Below are 24,577 nucleotides of genomic sequence, written 5' to 3'. Positions count from 1 at the left end.
GAAATTCAAAGGTAAAGGTTCAAAAAGGCCATTTCAAAAACAAAAACCCTTCATAATTCAGAGCAATTCTGATATACTTGTTTCATTCTGCCATTTTGATGCCAAATTTCGTTGCATACATTGTATATACCTATTAGTGCTACAGTGTTTTTCTGTCAAAGATTTTACCTTTTATTTAAAGTTTATGAACAGCTGTTTCTATAAGTTAAATGAAGTGATTTACAAACAAATTAAATCAAGTGATATTTCATTTGATATGATTGTGTAGGATGTTCAATGTGTGGACAAGTGAAAGATGTTCTTCAAGCCAACTTATGATTGATGAGAAATTATGGAAATGTGAATTTTGAGCACGAATGGATTTCATGGCTGTGTAATCTCAATATTTGAGTGTATATTATGACATATTTCTTTGTTGTGCAATTGTTATGTATTCCTGGAGATACCTACACTGTTGTACATTGTGCCAAAGATAAGCAGTCTCAACTACATGTACTACATAAGCTGTTCGTCTTTGCGTACATATATATTTTTGTGAATGAGAAGGTCACAGGAATTGTCACAAGATCTTGTTTTCGTGAATTGAGACTGAGAACTGAGACCCTCTTAAATGCACTAAATTTCATACCCCAGTAGCGCTTGGTGAGAATTTTGCTTATTAAATTTGCAAACCAAAAATGATTCACAAATTCACAAAAATGGCAACTTATTTGGTACAGTGCACTACTACATCGTGTACATGTATATTTTTCAATGCAACAACCTTATTCGCATGTATATAGCCCTCTGTGTTTCTAGTGCAATTTCAACACGTGGATGCTTTTGCTTTGTTATAAGTTTCCAACTTGAATAAAGCGTATGATTTGTATATCAAGGAAAAACACCTTAGCATGTCTTATACATACAGTTGTATGCTGTAAACTTACTCTCATCGATTGCATGCATGTGTTTGTGTGCGTGTTTGTGTGTGTGTCATATTGTTTACTTAGGCAGTCACATACCAAAAATAGGAGTACAAATATGTACCCCTAGGGGTACATATGCTTGTCCCTATACAAGGAACCCTAGAAGTACTCATCTGTACCCCATACAGGGGTACTTATATGTACCCCATACAGAGGAACATATAAGTACCCTCTAAGGGAACATATAAGTACCTATGATGATACAAATGAGTACCCTTAAAGGTACAAATAAGTACTCCTTAGGGTACATATCTGCACCCCAGGTAGGGGTACTTATATGTACCCCTATATGGGGTACATATAAGTACCGCTAGGGTTCCTTGTATAGCGACAAACATCTGTACCGCTAGGCGTACATATTTGCTCTCCTATTTTTTAGTGTGTGGTGTCAGACATGCTGATGATATATCTTCTTCTGAAATGATGGATCAATTCGATAGGCTGTCATCCTGAAATTCAAATCCCTGCCAAATTTGGCACAAACACACACAAAAAAAAATCTGACCATGTGTTTTCAAGAAGAAGATGAAAATGTGAAAATTGGCCCCAATTTGGTCTCCCTCCAACCCCCCCCCCCCCCGCCCTTTATCACTTTACCTTTGAGAGAATATTTGCAAAGACTCCTTATAATTTAGAGGTTTTGTCTGTCTCTCCCTCACCCCTCCTCCCCCCCCCCCCTCGAGAATTGTGTGATCCAGGGGGGCCCTTAGATAGGGAACGGTGATCATTGAACAAATCACCCGAGCAATAATGTAAATATAAGATATAATAAAATTTGACTACGTATTCAAAAAAAAAAAAAAGACAGAAATAAAACTTAAGGCTCTAGTGTGGACCCCCTCCCCCCCCCCCCCCCTCACCCGAGCAATAATGTAAATATAAGATATAATGAAATTTGACTGAGTATTAAAAAAAAAGAAGAAGACAAAAACAAACACTTAAGGCTCCAGTTTGGACCCCCTCAAGATGGGGGCAACCCTGGATACGCCATAAATACACTTGAATTGAATTAAGATACAGTAATCAATGCCCAGGAGAGCATGGTGCGCATTTAAACAATGATATCCTATCCCCTACAGGAATGCTGCCAGCCAGGTTTGGAGGATATTCACCATGGGGTTTTCAAGAATAAGATGAAAATGTTAAGTATAGGTCCCCATTTGTGGACCCCCGCCCCCAAGCTTCAAGCGGGCTCCCCTGGATCCGCCATGAACCACCCTGAAAGTACAGTCGTCACTGTTCTTTATACTCATCTACTAGTATCAACTTTGCTCTATGCTCACTTCTGGTTCTCTAGAAGATCTTAAAAGATTCTATAATGAGGGGGGCATGGCGCCAATTTGAACAAACTGTTTTCCCCCTAGGGGTGCTACCTGCAAAGTTTGTAAAAAATCAGTCTCATGGTTTTCAAGAAGAAGATGTAAATGCAAAAAGTTTGGGCACGACGCGCGCCGGACGCCGGACGATGAGTGATCGCAGTAGCTCGCTTGAACCATCGGCTCAGGTGAGCTAATGATAAGCCAATAAAATCAATCTTGAAATGACGGGCTGAAAACGCGGTTGAAACGAATGAAACTACATTTTGCTTCTTCTTTTTAATGCAGCACCCCGAAAATGGCAAAGTTCGTCAATACAATCAGCAGTGATCAGCTTTGAAAATCTCAGAAGATAACAAACTAGCCTCCACTATATGAAATCCTACCTGATACCCAGACTGCACGGATTCTGGAGCTGTAGTCTTCCGAATGAATAGTGACAGAAGTCCCACGTTCACATCGACTGACATAAAGTATTAGCACACACACACACATATCACAAAGAGAGAAAAAAATATTTGCGACAAGCTTCGTTGATTCATAATGACGGTGATCTCGATCGCGGAACGCCTCATATGTATCTTTCACAAACATGACAATGACAGCTACTTTTGCGTTTGCAGTCGAATTTTATGCGAAAAAAAAAATCGCAGAAATGCTTCCCAACATTTAGACATTCCGCAGAAATGTGACCAAAAAGATATAGCCAGATGATTGTCCTGTACTGTGCATTAATCAAAATTTGATCTTGATAGAGGCGAAGAAAAAAAAAATGGCAGTCAGCGGCATAAGAGAGCCTTCCTTTTGTTTCCGAAACTTTCCTATAAAAGATTGTGACTCGTTTTATTTTTCTTCTTTTCTAATTCCAAATTGGTTGCCATAATCAAAATCTGATCAATGCACAGTATAGCACAAAATTTGTCTTGGCTACAGAGCTGTATACGGTTCTACCTCCATGATATAATGTACCTCTTTGGTCACATTTCTCCAGCCGATGATATATTCTTATGTCAGCGTTCTTTACGTACGTTGAAAGGCGCGGATGCATTTCAGCTCACCTCTCTGATGATTACTGTGCCGTATGCAGTTAAGTAAATACTTCTTAATGTTCTCAATGGCAGACGAGCAAAGTGTAAGTTAATGCAATGCCTATTCCAAGCGGCACCATGGTCAAGGACGTAAGTTCTTGTTAGCATAATACAAAATCATTTAGCCGTATAGACTGCATAGTCACAGTTTGATAGAAAAGTAATAATCCACTTGTACCGAATGGATCCCTGTGGTTTCACATTCAAACGGTTTGTGGAATAGTTCAAGTATATTCATACTTAATGCCAGATAACTGTTGTGAGTGCTGTGCCCACTGCAACGCAAGAGACCGGACCAGCGAGAAGCGATCACACCATTATATTAATGTAACGGTGCAGATCACCATACGTTGTACTTGTCGCATTGAAAGGACCGAATCCAATTAAAGGGAGTGTACTTTGGCATTTCCTGTGTTGTTTATATATATATATATATATATATATATATATATATATATATATATATATATATATTTATATTTATACATATACATATACAGTGTGTTCCTAAAAAAAAGGTAACACAAGTTCAAAGGTCAGGCATTTGAAAAATTAAAAGTTTGAAATCATATGGTTAGTTGGGATAAGAGAGCAACTCTCTGGCTTTCATTTGACACCAAGCGTGTAAAAGTACTACCATCGGTCACTGAATTAGATGCTTCTGAAGGTAATAGGTACAATATCCATTTTTTCCAAGTTTTTAAAAATCAGAACCCGGAATAACGCTTTTAGAAATAATCAAATCGTAGTTTCTTTTCTGTTTGAAATCTTAAAAATGTGTGATATCATTCAACCCTTACCTTTTATGGGCCAACACCTTCGACGTGTCCACCTCCCCTGTCGACACAAAGCTGTGAACAACGTTGCATGTCTTGCACTGCTCTTCTAACCATTGCGGGATATGACGAATACGCGCCTGCAAGTCATTAAGTGGAGGTGTACACCCTGCTCTTCAGGTATCCCCAAAGGAAAAAGTCACAGGGTGTTAAGTCAGGAGATCGTGGAGGCCATTCCACTTCATGATTGAGGGCTATTATGCGTTGGCCAAACAACTTTACCAGCCTCTCACGGACAGCTCGAAGACGGTGAGCTGGAGCACTATCTTGAACCCACCAAAGGTACCGTAACACTTTTGTACCCGACAAACCAAAAACTTCGAAAAAGTAGGTTTTGTACCCTTCTCCTTCGATGGACCCTACCTCAGTGACCCGTGACAATGTTGACGCAAATAAGGTGTCAAAATTATGAGAGCTGATGAGTTACTTTGTACTTTAATAAACAAATCACAAGAATAAAACAAGTATTCTTTATATGGCTGACCTTTGAACTCGTGTTACCTTTTTTTTAGGAACACAGTGTGTGTGTGTATATATATATATATATATATATATATATATATATATATATATATATACTTCTTTTGCCAGGCATGATCCTGATGTAGAACTGGTGCTCTTTTACACTTATTGTATGTAATATGATAATTATGCAGAAACAAATGATTGCTGTCCGAACAGCTTCGTATCCTCTGTAATACCCATTGCTATTATACTTATTCTGTATGAGCTGTTATTTTCACGAAGGCTTAATTTTCGCGAATTTCGGGAATCACATGTATGGATCGCGAATTAAACAACACGCGAAAATGTCTATGACCTCCTCATTCGCGAAAATATCTGTACACGAAAATAATAGCGTATGTATACAGAGTAAGTATACTGTCATCGCTATGCGCATTTACTTCACCCCGTGTCGTGAGAAATGATTCAGTACCTTAAATAATGTATAGGTCCTACTGTTGACCTATACAAAGCATAGCAGCAATCGCAGCGAGTGTGCTAAACTGCTAGCACCCAACAATCTGACAATTCAGGGTGATCAAAAAAGCTGGCGTCACACTGTCCCGAAAGTCGCACGGGATGGCCACTCGAATACGGAAATTTCAATTCGCGCGAAGATGGTTCCGGACTGTTGGTTCCAGACTGTTGGTTGTAAAAGCTTATCAATAGCAAAAGCAAATATGACCTTATATGTTACAGCCTGAGAAAATCCATCGGCGGTTATAATGCTGTTATAATGGCGGCAATATTCTTTCAGTTTGGGCAATATTTTTTGGTATCTCCCTCAAGGCCAGTCAATATTATATAACGATTTATCTTGATCCCGAAAGGCGCTGTTAGCTTCCAGCATCGATAACCCCCCCCCCCCTCCCAAAAAAGAAAAAAAAAAAGCCAAAGAGCATATCTCGATAAATTCAGTTGGAGAAGAAAATTTGAATTTCGTCAGTCGAGCCGTCAAAGAAGTCAATCAAACTGAACATAATCGTTAAAGCGAGTAAAGACGAGCTCTATGAACCTGGATAGCTGGAGCATTGACGCCCAGACAAAGGAAAATGCAGTTTCACTCGTTTCACTCAGTTTAACTCGGCTCTTTCATCGATATTACGACAAAACCTTGTATATTACGAGTCACACTATTTTGCTTTTTAAACTGTCAAAGTATGGCTTGAATGAGAGTACGCTCTCATGCATGGTTCACCAGTTACTTTACCGGGAGGGAACAATGCGTGTCTGTCAATGGGGTAATGTCGGATTTTAAGTCTGTTCAAACAGGTGTACTACAGGGGTCACTTCAGGGACCGTTGTTGTTTTCCGTTTTCATTAACGACATATTGTGTCATTTGCCTTATGACAGTAATACCAAAGTTTGTTTCTTGTGGACGACACAGCCGTGTTTGTCCTCTCGAAGAATAGCATTGTTTTCTCAGAGCTGCTTCAAATGATCGAGAAAACTCTACGTACAAGTGGTTGAACAAATTAGTACTATTAACATGATAGGCTCCAAACGGAGAACTACGGTCATTCCACTTTCAGTGAAGCATGGAATCGAACCGATCAAGCAATTGAACGATTTTAAGTACCTTGGTGTGATGATAACAGGACAGTCACTTGAAATGGGCCAACCGCACTGACCACACTGTACAGAGAATTTCTAGGACGATTTGTTAACTTTTATGGATTACTAGGTTAATATATGATAGTGTAGTTATGATTTTACCCCATTTCTGTGAATGATGTAGGGGAAACGCAGCCAGTTGTTACATAACAAGGTTGCAGAAGCTCCAAAACAGATGCGCTAGATTAATTCTCAATGTAGGTTTTCTTTAACCCCACACAAAATAGCTTAAGAGATGAAAGTGGCAATCAGTGACGTAATGAATCCAGTACTAATATTGCGTTCTTACATACAAAATTGTAAATGGACTAAGCCCAACCTTTCATTATCATGGATCTAAAATTTGGAACAATCTACCTGATTTCATTCGAAACGTTACATCTGTAAACTCATTCAAATGTCATTGCAAAAGATTGATAGACTGTAGATATCTCATTCGCAAGCACAGGTGTGTTTGTGGGTGTATAAGTGTGTGTGTGCGTGTTTGTGTGTGCGTACAGTATGCGTGTGGGGGGAGGGCATTTCGTAGAATAACTCATCAGGCCGAGGTTAAATATTTCGATTCTGATGAAAAGGAATAAATAGTCTATACGTACTCACTTCATCATTGAAATCATTGAAATTGTGCAGATTAGCAACAGCTCCTGATTACTTCGCAACAGAAAGTTTGGTGGATGTTTATTTTGGGGGAAAAACAGTGAAGGGGAGTACATATTGCTTTTCAGTTTCTGTTACAACTTATTTCATCCACACATTGCGAAGGCTATCTTTGTACCGAGTGCAAAATGTCATGGAGGCAGAGTGTATAGAAAAATGATTAAGAAGTTTTTTACAAAGGTATAAATACACGTATTCAGTTGACTACAGGATCGTCCGTATTTCATTGATATGGCGCGTTTACCGTATAGGGCTCACACGGGTAAATAATTCCCCATAGAGACGTGTGTTAAAATTCAAATTTCAAAAAATTCTGTAAAATAGCTGGGAGAAATAAGGTGTTTCATCTTCACTAACCTGAATAAGTGAGATATTACCTTTCATCCATCAGATTTCCAGGGTGGGTTGTTCTGCTCTAATTCTGTCCAGGGGTCCGCAAAGCCAGACTACGAGTTCTTGTCACTCAAAAAATCACCTATTTTCCGTACACGTACCCAATGAAATATAGTCCCCTCCAATTTCATCAGAAAAGCTTTCATCTTCCAACCAAAATGCAGTTTGTAGAGGAATTCATACTCAATATCTACAGCTATTCAGTTTTTTGCCAAAGTACATCATTGATTTTTAATTAATTTTTTTTCTTCATCTATTTTGGTATCTTTGGTACGAATTTGTGAAGGGGTCTGGGACAGTCCATTTTATTTACAGGTGTGGGCCCTATAGTGGAGGTCATATTTCTTACTTGACTTTTAAACATCATAAATGTGTTTTTTATGATATTAGCCCCTACATCATATGAGAAATTACACATTCAAGGATTAGAAAGCTTCTAAAAGGGACACTTATGGAAAATCATGCCCTTTAGGTTTTTTTAAAAAAATAAATCTAGCAGTTTTGATCAGTTCTTCATAAGATGATCCAGGCAGTTATCCTTGATTATGGGGGGTGTCATCATCACCTTATAGCCTACAAAGTACTTGATAAGACTCTGTTTTGTCAAACAGACTAACTTTATGTATTTTGAGCTATTTCAGTGGTAGCCAAAACAAAGAAATATACAGTCATTCAAAGTTGTGTGATACTGATGACTGACTGCTATGTACTAAGAATACCCTAGTGACAAGAACATAATATTAAGAAAAGAAATTGTAGCAAGGGAGAGTGGGGGGGGGGGGAGTAGAGGAGAGAGGAAGAGAGAGAGGGGGGTAGGGAGGAGAAGGGGAGGGAGGAAGAGATCTGACACAACACAAGATACACAATACTTAGAAGAAGTCACTCAAAGTTGTGTGATACTGATGACTGCTATTTACTTAGATCTGGTACCACAAGAACATAATATTAAGAAAAGAAATTGTAGCAAGATAGAGTTTGGGGGGGGGGGGAGTAGAGAAGAGAGGTAGAGGGAGGGGGGTAGGGAGGAGAAGGGGGAGGGAGGAAGAGAGAGATCTGACACAATACAAGATCGACATAAACCAGTAGAGCTTGTATGGGATGAATACTTCCCATAGGCTTGCATGTATTGCGTGCATTCTCTATAGGGCTCACACGGGTAAATAATTCCCCATAGAGACGTGTGTTAAAATTCAAATTTCAAAAAATTCTGTAAAATAGCTGGGAGAAATGAGGTATTTCATCTTCACTAACCTGAATAAGTGAGATATTACCTTTCATCCATCAGATTTCCAGGGTGGGTTGTTCTGCTCTAATTCTGTCCAGGGGTCCGCAAAGCCAGACTACGGGTTCTTGTCACTCAAAAAATCACCTATTTTCCTTACACGTACCCAATGAAATATAGTCCCCTCAAATTTTCAACCAAAATGCAGTTTGTAGAGGAATTCATACTCAATGTCGACAGCTATTCAGTTTTTTGCCAAAGTACATCATTGATTTTTAATTAATTTTTGTCTTCATTTATTTTGGTATCTTTGGTACGAATTTGTGAAGGGGTCTGGGACAGTCCATTTTATTTACAGGTGTGAGCCCTATACGGGCAACGGGCCGGGTTTTTGCTATGGTACGCCAAAAGGAACCGTGTCTGGTTCTATTAAAAAAAAAAAAATCAGTAATTCGGTACTCGCTCTCTGAACAAATCGATGTAACCAAGTTTGAAAGATCGCACCTGCTGATCTATATTTAAACAACATTTCGGAAAAAAGGAAATAATGGCAATTAAACCTGTCATCTATACTGCTTATAAGTAAAGAGAAGTCAGGTTCGATATAACCCATTCCCTATCAGGAACCTGGTGGCCTTATGTATTAAGTCTATGGGGATTTCAGAATTCAGTAGGAAACAGGTTAAGATAGTAGATGACAGGTTCATCTTCAACTGGTTCCTTTTTCCGACATGTTTAGTAAAATGTGGATCAGCAGTTGCGATCTCACAAACACTCGTACAGAGAGTGATAAAATGGTTTTTAAAAATAGATCTGTCACAGTACATCTTCATCCGTCTGTGTTATATATTCTTGTTTTCATTCAATTAACCTTGTCCGCCTTGCACTGTATTTAATGTAACGTGTGAATGTATGTATTGTTTCTTGTCACTGTATTTACCTGGTACACACGACTAAATGAACATCGTCTGGATATTGCCGTAATATTAATATCGATATGTTATCTAAAATACGTACCTTTTGGAACGAAACACGTGTATTTTTGTAATAGGTACTGTTGACAATACGCTTTAATGGTCAGCACAACATAGATACATTGTGTATAGATATGTGACAGGCATATTGTTTACCGAGGAATCAACGTCTACGAGCAGTGCTTTTTTAGTGAATCATTCTTTTCCATCACCTTATTTACTTCGTTATGTCATTTCTGCAAAGTGTGCATTGTTTGTTTTATATTCTTGTTATACAATGTCATTCATTCGCGTTTACAGTTAGTGTTAGTCTTTATAGTGTGTATAATTCTTTACTTTTTGGTTGTAACCTTTGTACAATCTATCGTCTTTTGTTTGATGGAAATAGCGACATAGAATTAAATAACGGTATTGGAATTTTTGAACCTCAATATCTTTTTATTGAAAAGCATGAGCATAACATACACATAGGTCACATATAAAATTACTTGATTGGAAAAGAAAACCACTTGAAATTCAAACAGTTCGCACTTCACGATGTCAATTTTGTTTTTTAATGTCATGTACTAGTTTCTTCAAGCTCCGGGTTACATAATTATCAGGCCTAGCTGCCTTACTCTCTAAGCGTATCAATATTGATATATCGACACTTTGGTTACGCATTTTTGTAATTTTTTGTATAGAAATATATTTAACATATATTTCTTGAGATTCATACTTGATAACAGAGGAGCCAATCATCATAGTGAATCCAGTGTGGAATTAGAATTAATTTACATCCTGCTGCAGTACATTTTCCTTTGTTTGAGCACTCTTATTTGCATGTACGTCTTAAATGTAGCATAACAATATACAATCACAGTTATCGCTGTTAATGCGCACTGTCCAAATGTCCATGTGGTATTAAAGAGACAAGGTGAATAATAAAGATTGCACATTAGCATAATTTCAACAGCAGTACCATTACACCTTGCCTTTAGATCGTTTGCTTTGTCCACATGTAAGATGCATTTTATGTGTGTTACACACAATGCCGTCTTGCAAGTCGAAAAGTTCCACAGACATGACATATTGGGTAAAGGGGTCAGGCCTTTATACGTCACTCGAGTATAAAACTCCTCATTGGTCAGTTATTGAACAAGAGGTGACAAAAACAATTCCCTTGGAACATTTGAACTCCTCAGCGTTCATTTAGTCACCAACCATGAAAATGCCACTTTTACAGTGATACACCTTGAGTTCTACAATGCTATTTTTCCATGTTGGCCAAATTGTTGGTTATCGTTACTGTGACGACAATCTAAAGGTATTCGACGGTAAAAACGCAAACTATTACCTGACATTTAGGTTGAAGTTCATTATAATATTCTCTTCACTTGAAAACTGTTATTGCTTTTGTTGTTTTAGTGAACTCACTGTATTACTCAAAACATATTCTGGCAGTGTCTGGGGTCACTGTAGATTAATTTTTGGAAGAACACTTATAGAAAAAATGCCATGGTATGCTCTTTTTATCTAAAAAGTAAGTAACTCGCAGTATGCAGCTTTAGCTAAGGCGGTTCCAATTATGATAGCGTCTCCATGGCGACAGGCGATGCTGCTTCCTTGAATCATACCCGTGTCGTCTGCAAACACCTCTCTGATGGTGTAGTTGAGGGCGCTGTCCAAGTTGATCTTGAGAATCTGTGATCCAGATGAAAAAAAAAAGAAATAGATAGATATATCAATGAATAACCCCAATATTACAACCATATTGATTCTAAAGAAGTATCGATGTCAAGTAAAATGTGCAAGCTTTACGAAATAATACTCCTTGTTATCACTACAGTAGGTCTAAAGAACAAGTAAAAAAAAGAACGGGAGATGTAATGTCATGCGAGAAGTTACAAAGTCAACTATGATAAATAAAATTGCTCATTATATCCTTTACACTATCCAATATGAGAGCAGGAAAATCAACTAGTTGAATTTCTCGGTGTCTTTGTGACATTCATTGTAACATGTCTAATGGGAAATACTTTCAAACATGAATTCCCGAAAAATATCTTTACATGCTTTTGTTCCCAGTTTCAAAGAAATTTGGAGAGCCATACCTGTCCAAAGCCAGCTTTGTTGAAGACAGCATAGATAGAAGGATGACACCCGACCCATAACGAGCCGTCATCTTTGTCCACGTCGATATTGTCCGGCATCGTAGCAAGGGCGATCACCTGTCCGTCCGTCACGATAAATGGAATATAAGCAATGATATTCAGGTGTCGATTAAGCCTTCCCGTGACGGGGACTTTTTACAGAATGTAGAATGTAAAATCAATTAGATAACAAGGCAGAATACTGTTATGAGATATATAAGCTATCATATTCGTTCAATACGATTTATGTTTCAAAACCGGCCATATCAGTGATATAATGTCCTGAATAATCAATCAGCCCCCCCCCCCCCTCGATAATCAGGGAGTATTTTATATTGTTGATGTAGATTACCACATAATTCAACGTGATTTACGGTTAAACCATTTTATTCAATTACCCTTCTTTCGATGTGTCCTGTCACATGGTCATGTTCCAGAATTGATTCCAAATTAACCTCATGACCACTGAAATCCGCATGTGTAATCACTCGGAATAAGTTCGAAATGGGTATCGGCTTGTCGCTACACGCATGGCAATATGAAAAGTACAAACCAACAAACAAAACAGCACAAAGAGAATAAATGCCCCACAGTGGATGACAAATACAAAATGTGGTGTAAATATGTTGCATGTATAAAACATGCGTGTACCAACACAATGTCATGAACTGATTTTTTTAAATTTCATTTTGATAAATAGGATCCCATAGTTTTAGATGTATATCATTATCGATCATTTATGTCTTCTCTGTTTGTTTGTGCTTTTTTCTTTACTTTTTTAAGACATAGCCAGTAATACCAAAAATATGATATCCTCGTGCTGTCATTTTGCAAATGATTATAAAGAGGATTTTCCTTCATCATATTCAATATATCTATACTTTGGACACCATACTTCATTGAAGAAAGCAAACCTGGACTTGAGTGAAGCTCCCATCTGCGTTCACTCTGTAGACGTAGATTTTATTCTCTGTGGCTGCAGCAACGTAGAGCAGCCTATAAAGGAAAAGCATGTTAAAAAATAATAATTGTAAGAACACGAAAAAAAAAAAGAGGAGAGAGAAGCTTTGTTCATTTTTACAGAATGTGTGTTTAGGATAAGTGAGTCGCGCGGTAAGACCAGAACTCATCAGAATTCTTCATTTTCTATCTTTTACGTATTTCATGGAATCATCGTCATCATTTTCGATGATACATCGAAATCACCGTCATCGTCAACACCGTTTTTGTTGTCAACATCAGACTATAGTAGTTTTTTTTCACTTGGTTTAATTACAGCCTTTTATCATTATGTTAAAAGCCCTGGAATAACACTAACCAGAACAAACTGCATCGTCACATACCCACCGTAAATGTGATATACGTTATACATGGTTTGAAACCAACAATACCCTTAAAAATGGAATTGCAATAAATGTATCATCATCGGCTTTGAAACTAGGCGGCGACCTGGTGGCGACTCGAATCTTTCTGGACGAGGAGAGGTCTCCAAGAGACTAGCCCAGCCGGGATGTCGCGATAGAGAATCGAACATGTTCGATTTCTCGGAGACTTTTTTTTTCAATCTCCAGCTGGTCTCAAAGATGTCTCCGTGACGTCCAAAGTGCAATCCTTCCCATGAGTTCTTAACATAGAATAGAAAATATGTTTTCGCGACATCTCCGATACGTCTTGTCAGTATTAGTGGATATGTTTCCGCGACGTCTCAACATCGTCATCGTAACTTGCCGTTGGTTTTCGCAGCGTTGCGGAGACGTCACGGTGTCGTCTCCGAAAATTAATCTCCGCACCGTGAATGGCCGCAACTAACGAAGACGTCGCTCGCAGAGACGTCGTGGGAACGTCTCCGATACTTTCTGGAGACTTGGAAAAGTCTCCGGAAAAAAGGAAATCGAACTTATTCTCATTCTCTCGCATTACTCAGAGACCGGCTGGATCTCTCCGCAACCAGTGGAAACTCTAGACGTCGCCATGTCGTCACAGTCTCTTGCAGGCCAACGTGACACTCACTTTCGTACACAGTGAACTCACTAGCTATATATGGGAAAACTGGCAGATTTTTTTTTTCGATATATCGAAATTTCGTTATAACCTAAGAAATTAACAATAAAGAAACCCAAAGAGCTGATAATGTTGGGGCTTGAACTTTTATTTCGTTGTAACCGGAATTTCGTTTTAGTCGTGTACGTTATAACGGGAGCGCACTGTAGCGTGTAAATTGCTCGTTTCTAAAGAAAATACTGTTGATCCATGACTCGCAAAACTGCAGCACTCAGAATGAATGTCAAATATTCACCTCGGGCTCCAAAAGTGGATAACAAATTTTGTTCTCATCTATATATCCACGCCTGTTTCATGCATACGTTAATTAACGAAGGCGCCATGATACAGAGATGGGTCGCAATAATACGCACGCAATCAACGAGAAAAGTTTTTCTCCTCACCACCTACTCATTATAGGGTTATAAGCTCTTTGCACGCAACTTACTTCTTATCAGGTGACACATTAATGCCGTTCGCTACTCCAATTCCAGTTTTCACGATTCGAGCCTCCCCGACGTCATAATATGCAACGCTACCAACTTCCAGGCCCAGGATCAGTTCCAGATTGTCCACAGGTTTAGGAAAGTATGCGTCGTTTGTGACGTAGAACCGGTCATCGCCGACAAGAACAAGATCGTTTGGGCTGCGGACACATTTTTAAGACCAAGATGTTGTAAGTAAAATTGCATTCATTTCACAAGCGCGTTACGCACTCATTGTCGCCAAAGGCACTCGAAAAATACCAGGAAGATGATTCATACAGCATAATATTAAAATCGTTTCAGATCGTAGAGATAAATACTAAGTGTAATATCTCTTTACTTAAAATGTGTCAATCTGAATGCGATAAGTGGCGAAGAGGATAGATAATACCAAATGAGCATCATGACGAAATGTTCCTTCTTGTACGTTTAACAAACCATGCACATAACAAATAAAGGCAGGTTATATAGTGGTCTGAAACAATAATCCAGGTGTATTCCCAAAGGAGATAACAAAATTGAATGTTCACAGCAAACACTTCATATGCAATGCTCTTAACCCATATCGGGCCATCTACGGGATATTCCGTAGTTCGTCCGAACGCCGCAGGGGCCACATACGGAATATCCCGTAGTGAATAAAATGCCATATGAATGACGTCATTCAATTCCGCTGAGTACTATGACTGTACTATGCATTGAATGGCAGCATTAAATATTTCTTTGCTCTTTCAAATGATATATAACTTGTCTATGTTTTTTTCATTGCTTGCTAATGAAGAGCGATTGTTTGGAGAGTTGTCTGTTGGCGTGTGTGCGCGAACGGTGCTGGGCCACTTGGGTGTCTGTTTACACAAGTGCATTGGCCCGATATGGGTTAAACAATTTCCTTGCCGGGTGAGGGTGCTCAAAATTGTCAATTTTTGTATGAATTTGAGATGCTGCCGCCACCAACAAACTTAACAAGACTCTCCATCCAAAAGATCGTCCCATAATTTGATTGAATCTATGATTCAATACTCTACAAGTTCATTTACAGAGAAAAAGAGGCCTTCAATATTATCTAATTAACAAATTAGTTTTAAAAACAGGGCAGCAGCTAGAATTAAACAAAAAGAGAAAAAACACACGACACACTATTACTATCATTTTGAAAGTGTTGACGCCAAACAGACTTAATTCATCCATTAACATCTTTCTAGCTATGGTCCCGGCAATCACGTGACTATGATATCACATGCATTGTAACTCTTCCTTTGTTAAGTGCGCTAAAAAAAAAATGTCACCGAAAACGCCCTCCCCCCCCCCCCATAATGGTCCACTGGTGGACGACAGGACTTTGAGAATACAATACTATAGTCCTTACTACCAAATGGACCAGTTTTCGACTAATTATGCCCTCTCGTGATAAATGCACTCACCTCCAAATATTCTGGTGCGTTATTTTTCGTTTATGCTTGAGGATCGGCTTTTTGTTTCGTCTCATTAAGTCAAATACCTCAATGCCAATATCACCCTCTTTCCGATTCACAACATACAACGTGAACGTGGGCTTGTCTGAAAAAAAAAAGAAGACAAACACAAAATATTAAAGGGCCCTGAAATCCAAATGCATGTTGATTTGTGTTGATTTATGATACCCTCAACGTCACTTTTTGCAGTGAAACGAATATCTAGAAACATTCCATATATTTTTAACGATTTTTTTCTTCTATTTTTCTTCAGATTACTTGGGAACGCCCACACACACACACACACACACACACACACACACACACACACACAAATCCTTCCAAACCAATATTCTTGAGATGACTTTATCTGTCAATCATTGCTAAGGTACTGAAATGTTTAACAGAAGATATTGGAATGCACCTTCCCCTCGACTCGGCATAACTTCCATGTTACCTTGCTATGTCTTTTCTTAGTCACATTAATCACAGACAACATAGTTCAAAGTACATTATTTAATTGTTCTTATTGTTTGTAGTCTAGTAAATGTGTGAGTGCAATTAACAATTATCAAATACTCTAATACCAGAGGATAAAAGGAAGAAGGGAAAGGCTAAGAACACTTGGCGGCTGGCATTTGGGCAGCCGGAATTGAGGAGTCTGGAGGACACATTGGGGGCGACTAAGGAGAATAAAACCCAAATAATTCATGTTGATTGAATGAATTAAAGAATATTAGTAGAATACATCACTGTGAAAGTTTGAGGAAAATCGGACAATCCGTTCAAAAGTTATGAATTGTTTAAATTTTGTGACGAGACCGCTGCTTCAGAAGACTACTGCAAGTCATGACATCACATTATTATGTACTGCGACATAAAAAAAGGAAAAAAATATATATATAAAGAACATTCCATAAAATATTCTTTCGTATTAAAAGTACACGTACGCTTGAGACAGTTATCTTGGAACTGGTACATACAAATATTACCGAAAACATTCACTGCACGTATTTGAAGTTTAACCCTCTTTATTCGGTGGGCCCTGCACACTCGGCTCATGAATAATATCCAAACACAGATACAGACGTCTAGACAAAAGATCGACTTTGATTCACCCCTAGAAGTATCAGCGAAGTGCTGACTGCACTGGACTTTGACCTCGACTGTTGCAGTATACGATTTGCAAACTTTTGGGGGCTTCTGCCTCGTACAAGCAGTCACCTTTTATAGCGTGCTCATAAATATAAGCGTCGTTGTTGCACACTACCCAAAGAGATTCTCTTTGAGAAAACCATAGCACAATACCTAGAGTATTATACAGAGCGTATCACAAAAAAAAGGTAATCCAACTTTGGATGGCCACCATTTCTAAATTATCAGCTATGGAGAGCACAATGTTGATTGTGAGAAAAGGGGAACTCTTCTTCTTTCCGTTGATACCTAATTATGCTGACAACTGTCATGCATGACTGAGCACATGAATTTTAAAGACAACAATGACAAACTGCACTTTTTCCAAGTTTCCATGTTATCGTGAAGGAAAAATGCATGTCTCACTGCGTGGATGAGATCTGTCAATGAAAGTTGCCAAATAGGCCAGCCTATACGAATGCAGGTTTGTGTTTAGGATTTGTGTTTTGGGTTTGTGTTTAGGTTTTCCCCTTACATTTTATGGTCCTTAACCTTTAACATGGCCTTTTGTCCGATAACTTGGCGCTCCCACAGAGACCAACCCACACAGTCCATTTTTCTCTGTTCATATTCAGCATGTAGCTCCCAATGACAAATCGTGTTTTAAATATGAAGATAGTAAAATGGATAATCATTTCGCCTTAATGGAAAGGACAAACTTGTCGACAACATGGCCATGTTGAAGGTTATGTGCTATCTGCAGTTGTGCAGGCTGGCCTGATGATTTGACCACTTTCATTGACAGATCTCATCCATGCAGTGCGACATGCATTGTTAGTTCGCAATAACACGAAAACTTGGTAAAAGTGCAATTTTCATGTGCTCAGTCATGCATGACGTTTTCCAACGTAATTAGGTATCAATGGCAAGGGAAAGAATTCCCCTTACCTCGCAACCAACATTGCGCTCTCCATAGCTGATAATTAAGAAATGGTAGCCCTCCAGAGTTGGATTACCTTTTTTATACGCTCTGTAGAACAGAGTTTGATCCGAAAATACACGGCAAATCCTGCTGACTTAAATAGACATGTCTATGTCTAAGATTTGCTTTACTCACGAATATCTGCGAGGATTTGCCTGTACGGGTTTTTGTACAGGTACAGTGTTTGCCAATCCCAGTCTTAAGCTGTATGTGTGATGACAGCAAAAATAAGCTGGAGTAATGATTACGATTCCATAATTAGACTTATAACAATCAAGTACCGATAACCCCTGGACTCCTCTGCAGCTTTCTGTTCGTTACATCTGACTCAAAGACCAATCAGTGAACATGTCTGTAAGTCTGTAAGTAGGTCTATGTTTCGTTTTGCTTTGGAGATAGATCTCATACTGTGTTTGTTTGTGTTTTTAATGAAAATACATCAGATACCTTTAGGCCCACTCTCCCAGACATCCATTCCGAGAGGAATCCAGCCGTTGTCATGGATACCGCCTCCTTCTACTGTCACCTCTTCGGGATCTTCATCAGGATGACTGAAGTCAAACAAGAAGATTCTCCCAACAATCGATGGTGATTGTTCCAGGATCTGCAGTGCGCCCTACGAGGAGCGCGGATCAGATGTTGAAAATAATTATTATCAAAAGATCGTAATATTCGACGGCAAAACACATGAGAACCTATTACACTGTACTAGTATCAGAAAGATAGGAGCACTGTTCACTGCGTTCCCAATCTCATTCACCAAATGCTAAGAAAATGATACAGTAAGATCAAATGTTAAAGACAAAGAGAGAGAAAGAGAGGAGAATATAGACTTATTATGTTAATTTGAAGAGTTTGTTTGCAAAAACCTGATAAGTCCATATTTGCCAAATGGAGATATTTGCGATTAAAGGTCAAGAAAAATAAAGAGAATCATAAGAAAATTTTTGCTTCTTTTGACCATAACTTCAAAAATGTACCTTATATGTAGTGACCAATATATCATTTAAAAGTATTATTTTGTACTTTGTGACAGAGACCGTACTTCAAAATCTTCAAAAATGGACTTATCGGTTTTTGCGAACAAACTCTTCATTTGTATATGTGTGTGTCAGTCTGTTTGTTTGTATGAAAGAATGAGATAGAGAGGAGGTAAAACGGTACCTGACATGCCTGACATTCATATTAAAAATAATCAATGACGAACACAACGACTTGGGTAAAAGAAAGAGTTGTCGTAGTATAAGAAGGTAAATATTAGCCGCAATTCAAAACCACAAAAGCATGGTGGGTTGAATAAACATTAGTTCATGACAACTTCGAAAGATTCTTGCAAAGGATTTAATTTTCAAAAGTAAGCAAAACACTTTTAAAGTTCGTTCAAAAAATCAGTAGCTTTGCCGTAAAGCGTAAAGAGATTATAACTATATTTCTAGCGGATATAATGATGCCCGACAGCTTGTATTGAAAACAGAAGTACAATTTGGAGCTAAATAAATGAATTATACAAAAGAAGCATAACTTTACTCCTATAGCATTCATTCAACATCTTGTCTCCTTTACAGAGGTTGGTACACAATGTATAATGATAGAGGATTACTATATGATGTTATTATCAAGAGTATTAATACTGTGATATGTATGGTATTTACCGAAGATATGAATGCTAGACCCGTTGATGTCACAACAATGTCTTCAGAGCCATCAACTGTTGATGATTGAAAAGAAGAAGAAGAAGACTTCGTTAAGATCGCATCGGTTGCTCTAACAAGATTCCATGAAAATGTAGAGATTAGCAACTCTCTTATCTTCCTGATTTCATGTCAAAGTGTAAAAGAAGTGAAAATACAGTTTAAAGGAATTGTATAGTTTCGCTTGAGATGAGGATTCAGGTTCTAACTATTACGAGATGATTAGAAAGCACTTATATTAGATATTTAAGGGCATACATCAGTTTTAAGAGGAATTACGAATTCATTAACTGATTAAAATCGGTTTTCAAATGGCTGAGATATCTCAAAACAAAGTGGTCCTAATAAAAGGTGGGACCCACCTTTAATCAGGACCGCTCTTTTTACTTATTTTTTTCCTGGGGGGGGGGGGATACCTCAGTCATTTCATAACCATTTTTTTTTTTAATCATTTGAACTTTTAATACCTCTTAGAATTGTATGCTCTTTAATTTTTCGTATAAGTGGTTTATAATTAGGCTATCTCGCAAAAAAGTTAGAACCTGAATCCCCATCTACACCAAAACTATATCATCCGTATAAATAATCTTTTATCAGGTCGATGCGAGACGTGTGAGTTGGCCACATCACTACCTCTTCAAAGTTCCTGCTCCTGATATCGCATGTAAAATTTCAAAGTTCACTAAGTTTTTGTTTGTTTGTTTTCTAATCTGAGGTCAGATTTTGCTGAAACTTCTACCATCGAGTTTTGTCGTGATTGATCGTGAAATTGTACTTAAAGAGAGATTCACTATTGATGATGAGGATGCCCTGCTGGAGAGAACAGTGTCCCAAAGTGTGAGAAGCACAGTGCGAACACAATGTGAACACAGTGTTAACACAGTGTGAAATATGTGAAATCTCTTCACGCTGTTAAATTCGAGCGTTTTAACAGTGTGAACACAATGTGAGTTATCAATTCACAGTGTAAAGCAAAGCATTACTATGTATGTGAACACTCTTTGAAAACCACACGAGTGTGAAATCATCTTCACACTGTTAAATTCGAGCGTTTTCACATAGACGACTATGTGAACACACTGTGAACACACTGTGGGACACTGTGTTCTTTACAGTATAGGATGTCGTCATTGGCACTTGCAAGAAAGGGGCTCAAGGATTGTGCATACCAATGCCTGGGAGGCCCCTGCAAGTCCCTGGGTAGTGGGTGTAGATGCTGGAGAAGAATCCAAAGATGAACCTGTCGATAATCGATAAAAGAGAACATTAATCACTTTTAGGCAATGAAGGTAGAGATTTTTTGTCTTTCTTTTTGTTTTTGCTTTTTATCAAAGAGGTGATGGAAAGTATGGGGGGGGGGAGGGAGTGAGTTCTTTGTGACGCCGCAGTTGGTCAGTACCCAAACTGACTCTAAACACGGACCTACAATGAAATGGACATTATGCAGTCAGATATTACAAGAGATGATTACCATCTGTCCGCGAGCCTTACTTTCCCCATAATGATTATTATCATCGTTTGCTGAGCCGACAGTATAAGCGAGTTCATATACGAAATATTCGATCCTTTCCCATCGGGTGGCGTCGTAATAAGAAACAAAATCGAACAAGAGACCCGGGGGTCTCGCGCTCACCTGAGTATCGCAAGTTCACCTTTCACGCAGTCACTATTACACTCACTAATCTAAATTACACACAGCTCTGCTAAAATTTGACCAGGCATGAACAAACTTGAAACTACAGTCATCAACGTAATTACTCATAGTATTAATTTAAGCTCTACCACTTCTGTTTCTAGAGAAGAAGATCCCCTGAAAGAGTCTTTTTTGGGGGGGGGCTGGTGCCCATTTGAACAAAATTTAGATCCTATACCCCTTAGGGATGCTACCTGCCAAGTTTGCTGAAATTCATTATGAGGTTTTCAAGAAGAAGGTGAAAATATACATTTTAGGCCCCCATTTGAACCCCCCTCCCCCCCGCGCGCCAAGACGGGCACCCCTGACTCTGCATGAACTTTGAAATCTTGAAACTGCAGTCATTGATGTACTTACTCATAGTATTAACTTAGCTCTATCACATCTGGTTCTAAAGAAGAAAATTTTTAGATATTCCTTAATTCGGGGGGGGGGGGGTTGGGGCCCCCTGGTGCCCCCTGGGGGGCATGGTGCCCACTTTAACAAATTGAGATCCTACAATCCCCTAGGGTTGCTACCTGCCAAGTTTGGTGAAAATTCATCATGAGGTTTTCAAGAAGATGAAAATGTACAATTTAGGCCCCCATTTGGGGGGGGGGGGGGGGGGGGGGGGGGAGGGGGGCACCCCTGGATCCGCCATGAACAAACTTGAAACTACAGTCATTAATCTATTAACTCATATTATCAACTTAACTCTGTCACTTCTGGTGCTAGAGAAGAAGATTCTTAAAGATTCCTTAATTTTCGGGGTTATGGCCCCCTTTGGGGCCCCCTGGGTGAGGCATGGTGCCCATTTTAACCCGTTCCGTACTAAACTCTGAAATCCCCATAGACTTAATACACAGGCCACCAGGCTCCCGTATGGAACGGGCTAACAAATTGAGATCCTAATCCTCTAGGCATGCTACCTGCCAAGTTTGGTGAAAATCGGTCTTGGGGTTTTCAAGAAGAAGATGAAAATGTAAAAAGTTTACGCAAGACGCACGACGCACGACGGACGCCGGACGAAGAACAATCGCAATAGCTGCCTTCGGCTCAGGTGAGCTAAAAACCAGTATTCTATGCATTAATTGATTTCGTATCAGAGTCGAAATGCAGACATAGGTGAATGCTACTTCTCATTTGGTCTTCCGTATTAAGTTGGATGAGATGGAGAAGGAACAAATTAGATGATGAAAGAAAAAATGTTTCAAGCATTATATCGATGCTCCTTTACGAAGATGAAAAATAGACGATAATGTATTGACAGACAGTCACTTTCGAAGATTGACTGCGTCCTGCAAGATTTCATTCTTATAGCTGTTTAAATCCTCATATTCATACAAACTACGTTTGTAAACTACATGGAAATACTATCTAGATAAGCGAAGTATGATAGTGTGCAGTAACATAGATATTTCGGTTAACAACCCATGCTGACATAGTACGTTAATACGAGTAGCTCGTTCTTCCATTACAATCTGTGGTCCTTTGCAGCAGAAAGAAGACTCAAACACATAAATCAACCAGCGTGACTGTCCATTGTAAACATAAAGCCGCACAATACAATTCAGAGGCAAGCAAAGCAAACATGGTTCTCACAATAATTCGCAAACACTCGAATCTGGAAGGCATATCCGTGCAAAGGTCATCCCTTCGCTTCGTCTACATTATTCATGAACTAGATCGCGCTAAGAGAAAATATTATGAGTATAATCTTAGTTCCTCACTCACGTAAATCTGACCAGTCGTTCAATCAGCAGCGCTAGCAGGACGCCGAAAATGACTTGGCGGAAACTAAAAGCCATCTCGTCAGTGTCAGGGGAGCAGCGAAAATGTTTGGAAGACAATTCACTCACAACCCATTATAGGCCTACACACCTGTAGGCCTACAGTTCGCTCTTAACTTTACACCGTAGAACCAAGGAGCTTCTCTGCAGACGGAGGGGGGGGGGGGGGTGATGGGGGTGTGAGTGGACTTTGGGTGTCCCACGCAGCGCCACCAACGTCAATGAGAAGAATACTACTCACAGCTGCTGAAGTTTCTCTTGATGTTCTTGATGATTATTGATATATATCTTGATATTCGTCTTTTTTGTTCTTCTTAACGTATATCTGTGGATTACGAAGCAAACAACTTGTCCCTCAATGTAAACAAAATCCTTAGTGTGTTATTTTTAGTAATTCTCTCACTAATTTGCCAGGCCATATGAAAATAGATGATGACTATCAAGTTGAAATCATGTATTTTTTAAGGCCTTAACATTGACTGTGATATATAGAGTCAACGTCACATAGATTATACTTATGTATGATGCTTTCAAGAAATACTGGAATTTCAAACAAACTCAATCATTTTCCCCCAAATACTGTATATAATACTATTTTGAAAAAAGTGTATTCCACGCTTATTTTTACCGTATCTGAATTACGTTAAACTTGCTTCGGGAATTATGCAAAATCACACATCGAGAAAAAATTTTCAAAATACCAAAACGGGCTATTCGCTCAGTCAACCTAGCTGGTTTCTATTCTCGCACGGATTAGATTCCTAAAGAGCTGATTTCACGGAGCACGCGAACGATTTGTGAAGGTCGCAAACGGCAAAATCTAACATTCGTATTTTAGTCTGCAAAAGATCGCCTTCATTTGCACGTCTAATGTTGTCTTATCGTCATGTTTGATTTTTCTCTGCTCTACATGTCTCTACGTCTCCTCCAGCTCGACTTCTGAGAAACATGAATTTACTCTTACAGGCCTGACTTGGTCAGTCAAGTTTACAAAAATCATTATCATTACTGTTACTCTCACTTTCTATCCAGAGCTCGACGGCAGGCACCATTGACTCGATAGCTGTACATGTCGCCTCTCTTTTTTTCCTTTTTTGCTGCATGGTGTAATAGTTCTAATTGTAGCAACAGTTTAGAGTACACCAAAATAGGCTCTATAATCATAATAATGTTCTACTCTGAAAATAAATGATTGTTCGGTCACAATTACTGTTCAAATTTCAGAATAGTTTTTTTTTTTTTTTATAAGCATTTCCCGTTTCTCTTATTTGGTATATTTCAATTACCTGGTGTTAACTTTTGTCCGTTCTCCGTTTCTCTTTCGTTGACAAACACTGATTACTCGGGGCTTACAGCCAAACAAGCTTGTTTTCATGTAGGTCCCGTCATATTTCTCTTGGTACAACCCAAAGCGAGATTTCGACCAATCATCAATATAACTACTGTGTTTATACCATGTATACACATTGTATATTGTTTTAGTTTATTTTGTACATTAGTAACAAGGTACAAGAACTTGTGCTATTACTTTTGATGTAATATTGATGTATACGAGAAGTATGAAATAAAATTGAATTGAATTGAATTGATTGAATTGAATTGCATTGAATTGAATCGAATTATCGGTGGA

General features: G+C 38.7%; 1 protein-coding gene across 1 annotated transcript; it reads right to left on the bottom strand.

Moving 5' to 3' along the window:
• Positions 1-10,994: 10,994 nt before the first annotated feature.
• On the bottom strand, positions 10,995-24,322 carry LOC139718672 (serum paraoxonase/arylesterase 2-like). The gene is made up of 9 exons (XM_071630129.1): positions 24,234-24,322; positions 20,655-20,725; positions 19,447-19,502; positions 18,242-18,410; positions 15,649-15,784; positions 14,191-14,388; positions 12,617-12,698; positions 11,664-11,780; positions 10,995-11,253 (listed from the first exon to the last, which is right to left on the bottom strand). The coding sequence occupies exons 1-9, from the start codon at positions 24,320-24,322 to the stop codon at positions 11,086-11,088; spliced, it is 1,086 nt and encodes a 361-aa protein (XP_071486230.1). The 3' UTR covers positions 10,995-11,085.
• Between the last annotated feature and the right edge of the window lie 255 nt (positions 24,323-24,577).

This window comes from Diadema antillarum, unplaced genomic scaffold (assembly GCF_040938485.1).
Source record: "Diadema antillarum isolate AM-2024a unplaced genomic scaffold, OU_Dant_1.0 scf00000098, whole genome shotgun sequence".
Classification (NCBI taxonomy): domain Eukaryota; kingdom Metazoa; phylum Echinodermata; class Echinoidea; order Diadematoida; family Diadematidae; genus Diadema; species Diadema antillarum.
This window is presented reverse-complemented; position numbering and strand designations above follow the sequence as displayed.

What these genes read in the sequence shown, in the direction of transcription:
- LOC139718672 (XM_071630129.1), bottom strand. Translation starts at nt 24,322, where the DNA reads ATGAAAACAAGCTTGTTTGGCTGTAAGCCCCGAGTAATCAGTGTTTGT. An exon ending in CGGACAAAAGTTAACACCAG is followed by an intron (nt 20,726 to 24,233) that starts GTAATTGAAATA and finishes GATTATCGACAG; the next exon opens with GTTCATCTTTGGATTCTTCT. An exon ending in AATGTGTCACCTGATAAGAA is followed by an intron (nt 12,699 to 14,190) that starts GTAAGTTGCGTG and finishes TTTCCTTTATAG; the next exon opens with GCTGCTCTACGTTGCTGCAG.